The 19,017-nt window shown below is 35.5% G+C and overlaps 2 protein-coding genes across 2 annotated transcripts in view; one reads left to right on the top strand and one right to left on the bottom strand.

Annotated features, from left to right (window-relative positions):
- Positions 1–7,959: 7,959 nt before the first annotated feature.
- Positions 7,960–8,472, bottom strand: LOC146735503 (uncharacterized). The gene has a single exon (XM_085505881.1). The coding sequence runs from the start codon at positions 8,470–8,472 to the stop codon at positions 7,960–7,962; it is 513 nt and encodes a 170-aa protein (XP_085362007.1).
- A 1,926-nt stretch (positions 8,473–10,398) lies between these two features.
- LOC146735501 (uncharacterized) overlaps positions 10,399–19,017 on the top strand; it is a 70,949-nt gene continuing 62,330 nt past the window's right edge. Inside the window, exon 1 of the mRNA XM_085506118.1 lies at positions 10,399–10,586. Within this exon, the coding sequence (XP_085362244.1) occupies positions 10,428–10,586 (159 nt within the window). The 5' untranslated portion in view covers positions 10,399–10,427. The remainder of the gene's footprint in view (positions 10,587–19,017) is intronic.

Raw genomic sequence — 19,017 nt, 5'->3', positions numbered from 1 at the left:
TATTGTAATTCAACAGGTTTTGTTGAGTAGATTTTTAGATACTACTAGTATCAAAATGTTCATGTAAAAGTAATTCGCATAGGACATTTGTTACATTACATGTTGTACCACTGTTACATTGCACCGTGTCATGGCATACAGTGAGTGATTAGCCTAGCAACATTACATTGCATCATATGGAGTGTGGAACGAGTTGAATTTGCAGCTCTACCCCTAACCCAAACCCGAAATTTAATGTTCACCTTTAGCCCCCACCCCACCAGTCAATTTTACATTCAAGTACAGGCGTTTTTCAGAGGAACATTAAATTGATAGGGGTGGGTGCAAATAGAACTCTTCCCACCGTTTTACAAGGATTACATAGCTACATGTACTGAACGTACTAAGTTTCTTTACAAAACTTATTCTGAGATGGAATACTCCCACCTTGTTTTCAGATGTGCTCAAATAGTAACTGATAATTACTGCCTGTCAAGTTCAAGTTATTGGGCATCTAAATACTAGTAGTGTGTATGTTGGGCCCGGGGGGGGGGATACTTGCCAAAAATACTGACAGACAAACTGTGATATTTGACACCCGTTTTCAGACAATAAGCATACATGGTACCAAGGGAAAAGCAGGTGGACTCCCGGGGAGGACTTTGACGATCAAAATGAAGTTACAGAAAGAAACAATCAGCTTCATTCATTGTTAGATCACTCAAGCTCTAGAGACAGTCTGGAAAATATGGACCCCTTTTTCGACAGAAATAATGAAAAAAGGATACCCGTTTTCAGACAGACTAGGTAAAATAACATACCCCCCCCCAGGACGTTGGGTCATACTACTAGTGTAAATAAGAAACGACTACCACACTCGTACCGGTAGTATGTGCTTAATGCAAGTGGTCTGAAAAATAACATGATGCGATTTGTTTCATCGCCTTCCATTGACATCAACACGGGTATGAGAACGCTGTCTAGGAATCGCGTGTCTAAGCTATATATTATTGGGATGATTTACGCACATACTTACCGCTAAGATGCGATTCATTCATCCACAAAACAAACACCACGTTATCCAGACAATGGCGAACGTAGTAAATGATTGGTCATCAGAAATCACGTGACAAATGTCAAAGGTTAGGGCAAAGGTTAAAAAAAAGTAAAAGTAAAATGAAATCCGATTTCAAATTGAAATTGAAAGTGATATTAAAAATAAATACAATTTGAAACCCAAATTAACAATCGGGAATTTTTTCTGTGAATAATACTCAATAACACCGCCAAATTTACGAACAAAATGGAGATGTAAAATAAGGAAAAAATGAGCACCCACAAAAAAAATACATATATACCTTGGGTTCATCGTTCTAGTCATCGTGTTCGTCGTGTAAAAGGGCAAATAACTGTAATTAATAAACAATTTTGAATTGTAAATTCAAGTAAAAATTAAATTAAATGTTAATCCCCAAAATGGAAGTTAAAACGAAACTTAAAATAAAAACAAAGTAAAAACACAATCTAAAACGTAATTCAAAATGAAAATGAAATATAAAATGAAATTTAAAACGAAATTCAAAAAGAAACCGAAAATGTAAGTTAAAATAAAAACAAAAGTGAAATGTAAAACGAATTTCAAAATGAAAACGAAATTTAAATCGAAAATCAATTTCAAAATGAAAACGAACTTTAAAATCAAAGTCAAATCGAAAACGAAATTTAAAATGAAAACGAAAGTCAAATCGAAAACGAAATTTAAAATGAAAACGAAAGTCAAATCGAAAACGAAATTCAAAATGAAAACTAAAGTCAAATCGAAAACGAAATTTAAAATGAAAACGAAAGTCAAATCGAAAACGAAATTCAAAATGAAATCGTGAACGAAAGTTAAATTGAAAAGTAAAATGAAAAAAAAAATGAAGTGAAATTGAAATTAAAATTTAAAACGGAAATTTAAAAAAAAATACAAAAATAAAGCCTAATTATTGAAATCAATGTAGTGAGCCACCTCGGTTGCCGTACTGCTATCAAAGCTCTGACGAGCATTTAAACATGCGTACCATCATCAGTACGTCCAATTATTTGATGTGCTGTCCAGATGTTAACCTCTATTGTCGTCAAGGAAGTAAATGTGACTAATTGCAACATACAATCATTGCCTGAACAATAACGTACGTGATATTAGATCTATAATTAGACAGCTCGTATTTGCACTGACATGTATGAATGGACACCATGTGTTCCGTTTTGAAGATAATTTTCCCAATGGAAAATTCTAAGCCGCACTTTTAAAATACGAGTCTCACCATGTGTACACATATAGCCTTAAGTCATTTTTGGCCATGATTACAATTACAATATAATTGTATGTATGCGACATTGTACGGTCATGTTTTCAGTACATAGAGGGGTTGCATTTAAATTAACTGCGTTGATATTTTGGCTGACATTGTCAGTTTTATATCAACTTAATATCAGTTAAACTAATGAAAGCATTGACACATTTAATGAAAAATGGACTAGGACACACTGAAATACTACCTCCAATCAAACTTGTTTCCGTTTAAATAAATCTGTGTACAAGTGTGATACTACATTTTTAGTTAACATACATTACAACGTCAGAACACTACTGACTATGACCTAGTTAGAATATAATTGCAATTACAGAGCGTTGGTGTACAAAGATTACAATCCTTTTTCAAACACGAACAACAAAAATATAATTGAAAAGAGAAACCATTGGTGTGTGTTGGTAGAAGGGAGAGGTAAATGGCATCGCAAGTAAATTGTATACAAGCTTGTGGTGTCTACAGGGGGATATTTGTTGCCACAAGGGGAAAGTGTCTAATACGGCATGACCATTTTCGAATGTTGTGTGTCAAGAAACTAAATTCGTAGTTATTGGATATCTATGATTTTCTACTATTTCATGAAATGACTATAATTTGATTTCTCTTATGAAATGAATGTCCACATCCAGTGAACAGCATGTTTATTTGTTTTGCCACTCTCAGTGCTCGTTTTGTGTAGTCATAGGAATAAATAAGCATTATAAACATGAAAGGAAAAAAGGAACTCGGTGATATAGTTTAAATTGAATTTAAACATGCACCGAAGTTTAATAAATCGGGAAGAATGAATTTGGTTGAAGTTTGTTCCGCCTACTTGTCATTGAGCGCGTTGTGTGGAAGACGACATTTGTAGCCATGAGATTCTGTGGCTATGATTTATATATAACACACTACTCGGTGTCAGTGTAATTGTACCATACATCGAGTCGAATACATCCTACATTTGGTGAACATCTACCACAAAGGAGAATCGTAATTGAAATTGAGCAGTGACCTATATCACTTGGAACACCACGCACAATCATTATTTTCAATTACAATTTGAATAAAAAAGTCTGTTAGTGGGCAATATTTCTTGCTTTGCAACAGAAAACGGTGAGCGGTGTACGTTTTATTTCGGCTATTTTGTAACGTTGGTAAAAATATGCGATTGTTTTGTTTGCTAAAACACATTCTAACAGAATGGTTAACAAAGAAATTATCGCTACATGTCACAAATTGTATATAAAACAAGAGTTATAAATCTCAAGGTATAACTGCATCTTTCAACAATTTTGTATTCGTTTTTTTATATTTGGGATGCAATTACTAATGCGACTTTTGACAGTACAACACTGTATCAATTGAATAATTCAGAATGTTTTCAGTAAACCAAATTCCACACTATAATACATCGCAATAGTTTACATAGCTTAAGCTAATAATATATTTGCAGTTTAATTCCCCGAAAAAGATTTTTTTGCATGTTATATTTTTCTCTCACTTTTACCTACCAAAAAATAAATAAACATCCACTAGTTTTTGTTTTTGTTTTTAATATCTGTCAGTACTTGTCATTGCAATTTAATGATCTTTCTAGCGAGTTGATTCAAATGTTTCATAAACCACATTTTGTGTCCCATACCATGAAGTCTGACTGGCTGAGTGAACCAGAGCTAGCTATTACAGAAGAAGAGTAACACAATATACACAAAGTTGTTGTTTCTCAATGTAAAAACATTCTCTAAACATAATCTTGCCTGCACTATTTTTTTTATAATTCTGTTGTTTTTACCTGGTCGTTTGCTTCTCTTAAATACTAAATTATTAACATTACAAACACGGGGACAATGTTATGATACACGAAGTATACAGTTTATGAAACCATGTATTATTCACAATTTCACACGTAATTGTATCTTATACTGTAATACGTTATTAATGAAATATAGATTTACTGGAGGATGTAAAACAACACTATCTCAATTTTAAATTCTCATCTTAGCTTTATGTTGCCATGATCACTATACAAATACGAGAAATAATCAAATTTATATTAATCACACAAAACCATGGTTTAACTTGAATACAGTCTTAGGAAAAATAATATTAGTATATTTTGATTTCATGGGTAGGGTTTCCGACGTCAGGCATTCCAAACAACATAAACGTCTCATTCGACGTGTTCTCAACTTCCAGTGGATGAAACGTTGAAGGAATGATAACATTCGATCGTGGTTTGTTTTATAGACAACCAAGTTTCACACAGCGGTGGAACTCATGGCAGTTAAAGTGCATCTAAGCTGAGTAGTAGAAATAACACATTATATCAGCTATCGTACGGTAGAGTGTCTGTGAAATTAACGATTCATTCTACAGTTTTATTATAAATTTGAACCGAGTTGCCGCTCGTAAAACGATAACTAAACTAGCCCCAAACTGTTTCCTTGAACGCTAGTTGCAGCCAATTTGAATGTTTGCGATTTTGACCTGTGGCTGTCATTCATAATGACAATATTTGAAGAGCTCTCTGGCAGTTTGGCTAAAATCAGTCAGGAGAGATCTCGTTATATATGTCAGAATTAAAAAAATAATAAAGGAGATGCAGAAGGAATTGCATTGTGCTGTGTTGTGATCGATTCTTAGAAAGAAAATACATGCATATTTGTGTTCTTTTTACAACCAAACCGTAACCGTTGCCAGCCGTGCATGCGGATACCTTGGTTTGGTGGTTAAAACAAGATTACAAGAAAATATGCAGGAAGTCAGTATGGGGATCTTATTAGGCAACGCGTAGCGGAGATTGAGCTGATTCCTAATTACCTGAGTGCATAGTTCATCGTATTATCCTGATATCCTCATTTTTCTCCTATTATTAATAAATAAATTGCAAGTGATATAACAGTCAAAATGATCAGAGAAATACTTCACACTGTGCACCGTTTGCTTTCGGTGACCGGATGCTATTATCCGTCAAGCGCTATACAGTGTATCGGTGTTAAATGTAAACAAAAGAGAGTGGAGAACGCGGAAATTTGGTGACACAGTGGAACAACTTGAAAAACACCACTACTACATAATGAATAGCAGGTGATGCACTAAAAAAAGGCGAATAGATGATAACGGAATCGTGCTACCCATTGTTTCAAATGAATACGAATTGATTAACTGTACTATCTACTCTTTCCTTGAGTATTTATAAAGCTTTGCATTAGACGTATACTTTAACTATTTCCCACAGTAATTTTAAGATAAATCAACATTCATAATACCAAAAAGTATTAAAGTATTAGAGAACATATGGCGAGGCAATTGTGGTATTTTATTTTGATATGATGTCTCTTGCGATTCGTATCTGATATCGAAAGTTCAAAGATGCGTTCAAATGTAGGTTAACGCACGTACACAGTTTAATACAATGTTTTTCACTTTACTCGACCGAAGAATTTTCAGAGAACAAAACACGCACGCGCAATAAATCATAAACTAATATGATTTAACGGTTTCGCCGGATTATATTTTCGAAATAGGGTTGATGATTGAATAACTTCTTTGCATCCGAGCGATACAATATTTTGTACATGAACAGCATGAACTAAGTCTGTTGTGAATAAATTTGATACAGCATATTTTCCAGGACAGATTACATTAACTATTTGGAAAGCGTGTAACGTTTTAAGGGGGCTGTTACACGCGCCGCGGTTCGCTTACGCTGAAGCACAAAGAGTTTTCGCATACAATATTAATTCTCTCTTTGATGTGCCTTTCTTTGTATTTCTAGTCTATTTGACTTGTCTAAAATAAGCATGTTTGCGATACACACATATTCTCTACAAACACATCCACACAACATTGAACTAACGTTATGTGACGTACCTCCGCCCATCTCCTACGCATAGTTTACCTTTTTTTGGCTTTTACGAAAAGATCAATATTAGCTATTGATAACATATTTTGAAAACTTGTTTACCAATGAGAACGTTTTGTGGCGTCTCACCAAAAAATGGTGGTGTGTGGTGGCAGGGATCCTTTCGGTGATCTAACCGCAAGGAACTCTGGGAAGGAGAATAGAACCTCCGCCCCGAGAAGAGGCCGTCACTCTTGTTTTCATGGGCTTGCGAAGCGACTAGTTGGCAAGAAGCGATCGTTCGCACTCCGAGATAAAATCACGCCTTTGTTCGGCGTTGTTGTTATTAAATATACACGCATACGTTCTGTTAATAAAACAACTTAGTATGAGCAATGTTATCGCAGACATTCGCGAGCGACATGTGTTATTAAACATTCGCATGCTTGTTGGCAACAATGTTACGTGTGAGTAAATTTTTTTCGCACAATTTGCAGAAGATTAAAGGGCGGCAGTCGTCGCGCCGCGTCCTGTTCGATATGGGACTCATAGCGACGTACACAACGCTTGTAAAATACATTGTTTATTTACATGAAATTCGAACACGCGCTGCGCGACGACTACCGCGCTTTAATACCTAAGACAAATTGTCGTTTTACAGTACCGTTCGCTCTACAACTGATACAACTGTGGACCCCATATTCCGTGATTTTTTCTTTTAATCGTATCAAAATCGCTTATTCAAACGGAGGTGATAGGTTCGGTACGCAGCATGTGTTCGAATTACATGCAAACAAATAATGTGCTTTAAACGTGTTTTATGCGTCGCTATTGGTAAAAGTCGGAAAGAGTCGTTATTTTCAAAGACAGTGGAGGGAGGGTGGTTGGGTATAAAGAGATAGGCCATGAGAACTATATAATACAGCTGATAAACGTGCATTACCAGAACATTTTTGCAGACAAAATGAACTGAAAAAAAGATAATATGTATGTTTCGCTGAGTAAGTGTGACCGTTTACCTCCCAAAATACCCCCCAAAATATGAAAATATTACGCTAAGCTATAGCCAAGGATAAATTGCAATTGTTTTTCCTGGTTAGCCAGAATGGTGTGCACATTTTCATAGGCTGACGAGTTACTTGAAATATGATGGCACTTTTATTTGAGGCTTTTTTTTGTGCTGTTGGTTGGAAACATGGATGAACGGTGTACAGCGACTGTGTGCGTTTGGATTATTTGAAACCTGTTCGACTTACCGGTTTATTAACTTCAGGTCAGTTATTATGCACAAGCGCAAACACGATAAATGCGCCAACGCTAACAATTCGGGATTCAGGGTTTGCTGACATTTGGAGTGCTACCTTGAGTATACGATAATTGTTCCTAATTGTTTTATTATTGCTGAATCACGTCATGTTATCATATGAACAAACGCGTATAATGAGTCATGTGATTAAAACCTTCTGCCTAATTGGATATAGATATCGTGGGTGACATTTCCCTATGCAGAGCTCGGGCCATGAGTGAGATAACAAGTGAAATCTTATTGCCACTGAGCAAATCGGACGTCGACCATTGGAAAAACTCTGCAGTCGTACTCCATATTCCACGCTAAGTGGGTATTACACGCTACTTATCATAAATGACGTAAATGAACTACCTCGAAACAATACTAGTAATACGCATGACAAATCCCGCAGCGGCAGTGCCCATTACTGACTACTTGCCTGTTCAAGCCTCGTTTTCGCATCGTTACAGGGGTACACAAAACACGACTGAACACGCAAACTGTTACTGTTACCTATCCTCCAGATGCCTAGTGGCACACAGGGCCTCCACCGAACGTCTCCATTCTGTCCCATTAGCTGCTGCAACTCTGAATTCCGCCCATGACTTCCATCCAGCCTTGGTTCTTTCCTTTTCTACAGTGCGTCGCAAAGTTGTTTTGGGTCTACCCCGTTTCCTTTTCCCTTCTGGTGCCCATGTCAATGCTGTGTTACAGATACTTGTGGGTACCTCCCTTAAGGTGTGTCCAATAAATTTCCATTTCCTCTTCATTACTATAGTGCTCAATTTCTCCATCCTAGTCCTGGTTAGCAGTTCTTCATTCCTAACATGGTCTTGCCATTTTATCGTCATTATCCTCCTTAAACACTTTGTTTGAGAAGTATTGAGTTTTCTTTCGTCGCCTTTTGTCATCTTCCAGGTTTCAGATCCATATAACAGCACTGACAACACCAATGATTTGTACAACTTGAGTTGTGTTGCTCTCTTGATTTTGTTACTGTTCCATATTTTATTAAGCTGCATTTCTCCCCATTGAAATTCTGCTTTCCATGTCGACCATACTATAATAGCTGATAAGTAAAATATACTGTTTTCATGATCAAGACACTCTTTTTACGAAGCAAATATGTACGGTAAAGCAGCCACTGAAAAAAATACGTCACACATTGTGACGGCCCGTTCTACACTGTCAACATTCTCCCCGCAAAGCGCCGTTACTCGACGAAAACGCTCTTAACTAAATGACGCACTAACGCAGAGAGAAGATGGAAAACGGCTGATGTCTTATATCTCAGAATCGATACCTGTTTATATATTATGTTTTTTTTTCTTTCTTTCAGCGAACTATTATAGATACATAAACGCCACCAATTAAAACATGTTTTAAATAATGTTAATTATTATTAAATAAATTATTACATACTTGTACTTCAAATCTATAATTCTTGTTGTTGTGGGAGGAAGTAATTGATTACGGGGGATGTCTGTTCGATCTCATAAACTGAATAATACATGGTCGTTTCGGCATTGTCGTGATTTGCTGCTTGCCTTTGAGCTGGTTTAGGAAACAGATTCCAATCAGGGCGATGTCACAAATTAAGTTTCTTTGACAAACCATTCACACATATTGTCACCGTACATCACTCAGATCATGGTAACTACACGGGTAATAAAATGTAACGTTAGTGCGCCGAATAATTAGCTTTTTTTATGATTACTAACAATTATACAAATAGCGAGAATTGTCGTGTGCCGAGTACATTCGCAGTCAACGAGCTAGAAGGAGAAAATGATTCAGAACGATCTTAAACAAACTAATAAAAAAAACAGACAACGAGCCACACATTTTTTAGACGCAAGCCATTGAGACCATACCATTTCTGTGGTAAAGCGCCCTCATGAAGAATACTTCAATAAGGTTATAAACGGCTAGCGAAGGTGTATGCTAGACAATATAATTCATCTTAAAGTGGAATTAGCATATTTTGGGGAAAGTAATTGTCCGACTTAAATAATGATCTGGCACGCACGTCTGTGAAGAAAACGCGTTAAAAGGGTGTTTTTTTTTAAAGAAAAGCACGTTAACGCGCATTACGCGTTTAGGGTTATCATTTCAGTCAAAATAGACAAATAGGGTGTCATTCCCAGTACTGCCAACGTGATAAGGGTGTTTTTCTTAAAATGAGATTATCGTTGTTTTATTTATCAATTATCGCAAAAACGAGGAAAACGTCCAGCCCCCTGGTTAACAACCCTCAATCACGGGCGATCACGGCATATGACCAACCCGTGCTTACACTGAAGGGTTAGAAAGCTCAAATATCGCGAGGCGCGAGTTCAAGGTGCGTGATTATTTAGCTTTCTAACAGTGAAAAGGGTACGAAATTTTGACCTTTTAAAACGTGTTTAGGGTAATTTTGAAAACCCCTTTCACCGGTATTCCAGGTATTTCCATAAGTCGGACCTCTGGGCTTCAAATACGCACTGTTATGGGAGCAAGTGATTGTCTACAAACTGCAATCAATCATGGCAGTGAGTATTGTGGAAAGAATCTCTATATGTCGAAAGATATCGAAAAACCAGGTTTTGTAATGGAATGTACGCATATGTGCCCCCATGCTCGCTGTCGTCACGATAACACCTCACAAAAGCATGTCTAAGCTGAATGTTGCCAAGTTCGTAAATATTGTTACAATATCGGAAGATCGAAATCGAATCAGTCAACCGGTGCAGGTTTCAAATTTGGCAGAAAAAATAACTTGAAGAATGTGAAATTATGTTTTTTCCAGCAATTAAACGAATTGATGATTTTCCCGCGTAAAATTAAAACGAAATTGATACTATCGGCTTCGTTTTCTAAATATTGTATAATCTAAACGTGAATTATTAATGCAACACAGGCGGGCAGTGTCCTAACTCCATGACTGCCCTCTATGTGAACTCGCGGTTAATACAGCGACCTTCGAGAGGTTAACACAATGACAACAATGGTACCTATTATTGATTTCGATGCCTGTAGCCTTGCACGCAGCAAAGTGGCCAGCGATCGGTTACCAGAGCTTGCCCGTTCCCTGCTCAAATCGTTGTCGGTTGACGGAGTGGTGATTTTAAAGAATCACGGTATTGATGAAAAAGAGGTATGTTTTCTCAGTTTTCACCCATTCATGCGTTACAACGCTATTGACATGCAACCATTACGGCACGTTTTATCAGAATGCATATCTCACTGGGAAATCCCGCTACAGTGAGCCTGAATAATCGCGAACGTGATCTTTTTTTTGCAGTTCAGATGTAACGACTGCTTTTTAGTTGTCGGGTCATGATGACCTTGACACAGTTTGGGAACTGATAAGCCCTGTACTATGAACTATGACCTCAAGACAAGGACGTTTCCCTCGAAAAGATGACGTATAACATGAAAACATGGACATCGCCGAACCGATTTTAAAATATCGAGTCCAAAAGGGTAGAAGGAAACGACATGCACGTAACGGATAATACAAATACAACGACTGTCCGCGCAGAACCGGGGAAAGCCACCGGTGGTGGCGCTATACAATTTCAAACTATTAGTTGGCTGACACTGAAATATACAATTACTATAACACGTAAATGAACAAATCTAGTATCCAGTTTAATACGACGGGAATTACCTCACAAGACATGTAAGACGCTTCTATGCTATCGATAAAGAGCCATTGCTCGAAACGTCTATCTAATTTTAATAGTTATTTAGGACGATTACCAAATATTATTTTCAATATATCCAGCATAAATAGGAATGTTGTGCAGTTGTTTTGTGTAGTTTTCGACTGCATTCTGTACCAAACAGATTGTCGAAGGTTTGTTCTCGTTAATTATCGTTTCACATTCCGGTCCAACAACCAGTATCTATGTTGCTACATCAGACAACTATAACAACTAGTACTGAATGAAGATAATAACGTGCATGACCAATTGAATATATAACATTTCTCCAGATATTTCTCTTTTATTATATTTATTTATTTCAGACAAATTAGTCCATATCAAATAATAATAATAATAATAATAATAATAATAATAATAATAATAATAATAATAATAATAATAAATTAATAATAATAATAATAATTATAAAACAGGGAACAATAGTTGAGTAGTTTAGTATGGACTATAGGGACGACCATGAGGGCGCTGTTCATAATCGGATGCGATGACGTCATACGAACAGCGCCCTCATGGTCGTACCTATAGTCCAGCTTTAGCATAAATAATGACGTCACAATGGGAATTCGTGCATAAATTAGCATAAATGAGGACCAATGCTGTAAAGGGGATTATTTGAATGAGGATGACGTAACAATGGGATATTGTGAAAACATTTGCATACATAAAATTGATGTGAATACGAGGTCGTGTCGAGGTCATCGTGAAAACATTTGCATAAATTACTATCAATTTTTTTAATTATTTTTTTTAATTATTTTTAATTATTTTTAATTATTTTTTTTAATTGGACAGGCGTGGACGAAAGATTTTTTCATGAGGATGACGTCACAATGGGATATTGTGAATACATTTGCATACATAAAATATATTTGAATACGAGGTCGTGTCGAGGTCATCGTGAATACATTTGCATAAATTACCATCATTTTTTTAATTATTTTTTAATTATTTTTAATTATTTTTAATTATTTTTTAATTGGACAGGCGTGGGGGATAATTTGAATGAGGATGACGTCACAATGGGATATTTTGATACATTTGCATAAATTACCATCAATTTTGTTTAATTATTTTGTTTAATTATTTTTAATTATTTTTAATTATTTTTTTAATTGGACAGGCGTGGACGAAAGATTTTTCATGAGGATGACGTCACAATGGGATATTGTGAATACATTTGCATTCATAAAATTGATGTGAATACGAGGTCGTGTCGAGGTCATCGTGAATACATTTGAATAAATTACCATCATTTTTTTTTAATTATTTTTAATTATTTTTAATTATTTTTTTTAATTGGACAGGCGTGGACGAAAGATTTTTCAGAATGTGTCATAGAGGGCGCTCTCTCTCTCACACACACACACACACTAATAAATACACGGCATTTTTGAAAACTAACGGAGTTTATTGCACAAAAGAAGTAAACAAGAATGAAATATTGACATGGAGTATACATTCATGGCGTGGTTGAGTATTTGTTTTAACGCCACGAAAAAAACATACGACGTGAGTAAGGAAAATAGTTGCGTAGCGTATAAATGTTTAGCATGATTAAATATTTCTTCACACCTCGAAAAATACGTACATACATGTAAATGTGCGGCGTTGTTAAATTCATTTTCACGTCACGAGAAATACGAGTACATAAACGATTCGATTAAATACACGGAAGAGTGAAAAGTCAATAATTATACAGTAAACAGTGAACAATAAAAATAATTCATTCTTTATATATACATATGTTGTTCATCGTTTATATTTTCTTACCTCATATTTGCTTTGTTTTGTTTGAGTAAATTATTTTTAACGACACGAAAAAATACGAGTACATAAACGATTCGATTAAAAACACAGAAAAGGGAAACGTCAATAATAGTAAACAGTGAACAATAAATAATAATTCATTCTATATATACATGTTCATTTTTACATTTCTTACATCCTTTCAATGAGTCAAGCAGTCTGTACATTTTTTTATTCCATCGCTCCAATCAGAATCGCTCATCTGTCGTAGAAGAAAAAAAGAGTCAATAATTATACAGTAAACAGTGAACAATAAAAATAATTCATTCTTTATATATATATATGTTGTTCATCGTTTATATTTTCTTACCTCATATTTGCTTTGTTTTGTTTGAGTAAATTATTTTTAACGACACGAAAAAATACGAGTACATAAACGATTCGATTAAAAACACAGAAAAGGGAAACGTCAATAATAGTAAACAGTGAACAATAAATAATAATTCATTCTATATATACATGTTCATTTTTACATTTCTTACATCCTTTCAATGAGTCAAGCAGTCTGTACATTTTTTTATTCCATCGCTCCAATCAGAATCGCTCATCTGTCGTAGAAGAAAAAAAGAGAGAGAGAATAATATTAATTAAAGCCGCAAGCGGCGTCACCGGGGCCCAAGCTGACAAGATTCTGTTTCATAATTAATGAGGTCACATGTTAGACAATCAGGTAGCTTGAATTATCAGTAACATGAGGTAGAAATGAACTTGGTACCATGTATTTACCTATTTTGGTTATCAAAATATGGTTTTCAGGATATACAATGAGCCATGTTCTTATGCACAATAATGAGATTACATAATCATATATAGCCATTTCTAATGTCAGTTACATCTTTCATTCAATGTCTTCATAATGACACTAGTTACATGTCCTGCTCTGCGACAGTGTTTTAGATATGACTGCTTTGCATATTAATGAGTTCACATGACCATATATGGTCATCGGTTATTTTAATCAAATCTCTTGTTCACTGTTGTCATAATAACACAGAATTCATCTTCCTAACTGCAACAGTGTTTAAGATATAATGGTTATGCATATTAATGAGTTCACATGACCATATATGGTCATCTGTTATTTTATTCAAATTTCTTGTTCACTGTTGTCATGATAACACAGGAATCATCTTCCTTACTACAACAGTGTTTGAGATATAATGGTTATGCATATTAATGAGTTCACATGACCATATATGGTAATCTGTTATTTTAATGAAATCAATTGTTTAATGTTGTCATAATAATACAGGTTTCATCTTCCTAACTCCAACAGTGCTTGAGATATATCAGTTATGCATATTAATGAGGTTAGAAGCCCCCACCCCTCAGGCGCCCAGCGACAAAACCCAGCCACGTGCCATTCGGTTAAAAGAATGCATCTCAAGAGTAGAATCCACATATACAATTTTAGCCAAATCCGACCAATACAACACATGTAATTGCACAAGATTTGTTTTCATAAAATCCAAGATGGCGGCCAAACCATGTGACTGATCAAAATAATATTATTTTTCTCATATGGAGCTATGGCCAGGCATGGTAAATATAAAAACATCTATTAGATTGGTTGAATCACCTCTGAGAAACAAATGCCCAAACTTTTGGTAAATTTTGCTTAAAATCCAAGATGGCGGCCAAACCATGTGACTGATCTGAAATCTTTTTTAGGTTTCTGAAAGGGTTTGATATACAGATGCCATGAAGCAAAATTGAAAATAATCCCTCAAGTGTTGCCAGAGTAAAAAACTACTTCCTGTTTAGAAGAAATCCAAAATGGTGGCCAAACCACGTGACCAATCGTAATAATTTTTTCAAACGTAAATGGAATTCATACATAGAAGCTAAATACAACATATGAGAGCATTCTGCTAGGTGGTTCTGAAGAAGAAGATTTTCAAGTGTTTTTTGCCGTTTTTAGGAAAAACAAAATGGCGGGAAAAGTCACGTGACCGCTAAAGTTTTTATTGCTGATATCTATTACACATGAGTTGTACTATATACCATAAAAAAATCTAGACGCCTAGACCCTCAGAAAGTGGTCAAACAGCCACTTCCGGTTTTATTTCAATCCAATATGGCTGCCAAACTAATTGACCAATCTAAATTCTGAAAGCATGTTGCACCAGTTCACATTAGGGACTATCAGTATAGAGCATTATCAGACCATTCCGTTCAGCGGTTTTCTCAAACGGCTTGACGAAAAAAGTTACGGCGGAAAGAAGAAAGAAAGAAATTAAAGCCGCAAGCGGCGTCACCGGGGCCCAAGCTGATAAGATTCTGTTTCATAATTAATGAGGTCACATGTTAGACAATCAGCTGCAGGTAGATTGTATTATCAGTAACATGAGGTCGAAATGAAGTTGGTACCATGTATTTACCTGGTTTGGTTATCGAAATATGGTTTTCAGGATATATAATGAGCCATGTTCTTACATAATCATATATAGCCATTTCTAATGTCAGTTACATCTTTCATTCATCGTCTTCATAATGACACAAGTTACATGTCCTGCTCTGCGACTGTGTTTTAGATATGACTGCTTTGCATATTAATGAGTTCACATGACCATATATGGTCATCTGTTATTTTAATCAAATTTCTTGTTCACTGTTGTCATCATAACACAGGATTCATCTTCCTAACTGCAACAGTGTTTAAGATATAATGGTTATGCATATTAATGAGTTCACATGACCATATATGGTCATCTGTTATTTTAATCAAATCTCTTGTTCACTGTTGTCATAATAACACAGGATTCATCTTCCTAACTGCAACAGTGTTTTAGATATGACTGCTATGCATATTAATGAGTTCACATGACCATATATGGTTATCTGTTATTTTAATCAAATCTCTTGTTCACTGTTGTCATAATGACATAGGATTTATCTTCCTAACTGCGACAGTGTTTAAGATATAATGGTTATGCATATTAATGAGTTCACATGACCATATATGGTTATCTGTTATTTTAATCAAATCTCTTGTTCAACGTTGTCATAATGACACAGGATTCATCTTCCTAACTGCAACAGTGTTTGAGATATAACAGTTATGCATATTAATGAAGTTAGAAGCCCCCACCCCATGGGTGCCCAGCCACGTGGCCTAACAGTGTGCTATTGGGGCAAAATGTTGCATCTGATGACACAAATGCACATACAAAATTTGAAAGAAATCAGACTAATACAAAACATGTAATTGCATAATTTCTATTTTCACAAAATCCAAGATGGCGGCGAAACCACGTGACTGATCAAAATAATATTATTTTTCTCGTATGCAGCTAAGGACAGGCATGGTAAATATTAAAACATCTAGTAGATTGGTTGAATCGTCTCTGAGAAACAAATACCCAAACTTTTGGTCAATTTTACTTAAAATCCAAAATGGCGGCCAAACCATGTGACTGATCTGAATTTTTTTTAGGTTTCTGAAAGGCCTTGATACACAGATGCCATGAAGCAAAATGGAAAATATTCCCTCAAGTGTTGCCAGAGTAAGAAACTACTTCCTGTTTAGAAGAAATCCAAAATGGTGGCCAAACCACGTGACCAATCGTAAACATTTTTTCAAATCTAAATGGGATTCATATATAGAAGCTAAATACTACATATGAGAGCATTCTGCTTGGTGGTTCTGAAGAAGAAGATTTTTAAGTGTTTTATGCCGTTTTTAGGAAAAACAAAATGGCGGGAAAAGTCACATGACCGCTAAAGTTTTTATTGCTGATATCTATTACACATGAGTTGTACTATATACCATAAAAAAATCTAGACGCCTAGACCCTCAGAAAGTGGTCAAATAGCCACTTCCGGTTTTAATTCAATCCAATATGGCTGCCAAACTCATTGACCAATCGAAATTCTGAAAGCATGTTGCACCAGTTCACATTAGGGAGTATCAGTATAGAGCATTATCAGACCATTCCGTTCAGCGGTTTTCTCAAACAGCTTGACCAAAAAAGTTACGGAAGAAAGAAGAAAGAAAGAAGAAAGAAGATTAAAGCCGCAAGCGGCGTCACCGGGGCCCAAGCTGACAAGATTCTGTTTCATAATTAATGTGGTCACATGTTAGACAATCAGGTAGCTTGAATTATCAGTAACATGATGTCAAAATGAAGTTGGTACCATGTATTTACCTGGTTTTGGTTATCGAAATATGGTTTTCAGGATATACAATGAGCCATGTTCTTATGCACAATAATGAGATTACATAATCATATATAGCCATTTCTAATGTCAGTTACATCTTTCATTCAATGTCTTCATAATGACACTAGTTACATGTCCTGCTCTACGGCAGTGTTTCAGATATGACTGCTATGCATATTAATGAGTTCACATGACCATATATAGTCATCTGTTATTTTAATCAAATCTCTTGTTCACTGTTGTCATAATAACACAGGATTCATCTTCCTAACTGCAACAGTGTTTAAGATATAATGGTTATGCATATTAATAAGTTCGCATGACCATATATTGTCATCTGTTATTTTAATCAAATCTCTTGTTCACTGTTGTCATAATAACACAGAATTCATCTTCCTAACTACAACAGTGCTTGAGTTATAACAGTTATGCATATTAATGAGGTTAGAAGCCCCCACCCCATGGGTGCCCAGCCACATGGCCTAGCAGTGTGCTATTGGGGCAAAATGATGCATCTGATGACACAAATGCACATACAAAATTTGAAAGAAATCAGACTAATACAAAACATGTAGTTGCATAATTTCTATTTTCACAAAATCCAAGATGGCGGCCAAACCATGTGACTGATCAAAATAATATTATTTTTCTCATATGGAGCTAAGGGCAGTCATAGTAAATATAAAAACATCTAGTAGATTGGTTGAATCGTCTCTGAGAAACAAATACCCAAACTTTTTGTCAATTTTGCTTAAAATCCAAAATGGCGGCCAAACCATGTGACTGATCTGAATTTTTTTTTAGATTTTTGAAAGGGTTTGATACACTGATGCTATGAAGCAAAATTGAAAATAATCCCTCAAGTGTTGCCAGAGTAAAAAACTACTTCCTGTTTAGAAGAAATCCAAAATGGTGGCCAAACCACGTGACCAATCGTAATAATTTTATCAAACCTAAATGGGATTCGTATATAGAAGCTAAATACAACACATGAGAGGATTCTGCTTGGTTGTTCTGAAGAAGAAGATTTTTAAGTGTTTTTTGCCGTTTTTAGGAAAAACAAAATGGCGGGAAAAGTCACATGACCGCTAAAGTTTTTATTGCTGATATCTATTACACATGAGTTGTACTATATGCCATAAAAAAATCTAGACGCCTAGACCCTCAGAAAGTGGTCAAACAGCCACTTTCGGTTTTATTTCAATCCAATATGGCTGCCAAACTAATTGACCAATCGAAATTCTGAAAGCATGTTGCACCAGTTCACATTAGGGACTATCAGTATAGAGCATTATCAGACCATTCCGTTCAGCGGTTTTCTCAAACGGCTTGACGAAAAAAGTTACGGAAGAAAGAAAGAAAGAAAGAATTAAAGCCGCAAGCGGCATCACCGGGGCCCAAGCTGACAAGATTCTGTTTCATAATTAATGTGGTCACATGTTAGACAATCAGCTGCAGGTAGCTTGTATTATCAGTAACATGAGGTCAAAATGAAGTTGGTACCATGTATTTACCTGGTTTGGTTATCGAAATATGGTTTTCAGGATATATAATGAGCCATGTTCTTATGCACAATAATGAGATTACTTAATCATATATAGCCATTTCTAATGTCAGTTACATCTTTCATTCAATGTCTTCATAATGACACTAGTTACATGTCCTGCTCTGCGACAGTGTTTTAGATATGACTGCTATGCATATTAATGAGTTCACATGACCATATATGGTCACCTGTTATTTTAATCAAATCTCTTGTTCACTGTTGTCATAATAACACAGGATTCATCTTCCTAACTGCAACAGTGTTTAAGATATAATGGTTACACATATTAATGAGTTCACATGACCATATATTGTCATCTTTATTTTAATGAAATCTCTTGTTCA

Source organism: Saccoglossus kowalevskii, chromosome 12 (assembly GCF_978046115.1).
Source record: "Saccoglossus kowalevskii chromosome 12, keSacKowa6.1, whole genome shotgun sequence".
In the NCBI taxonomy this organism is placed as follows: domain Eukaryota; kingdom Metazoa; phylum Hemichordata; class Enteropneusta; family Harrimaniidae; genus Saccoglossus; species Saccoglossus kowalevskii.
This window is presented reverse-complemented; position numbering and strand designations above follow the sequence as displayed.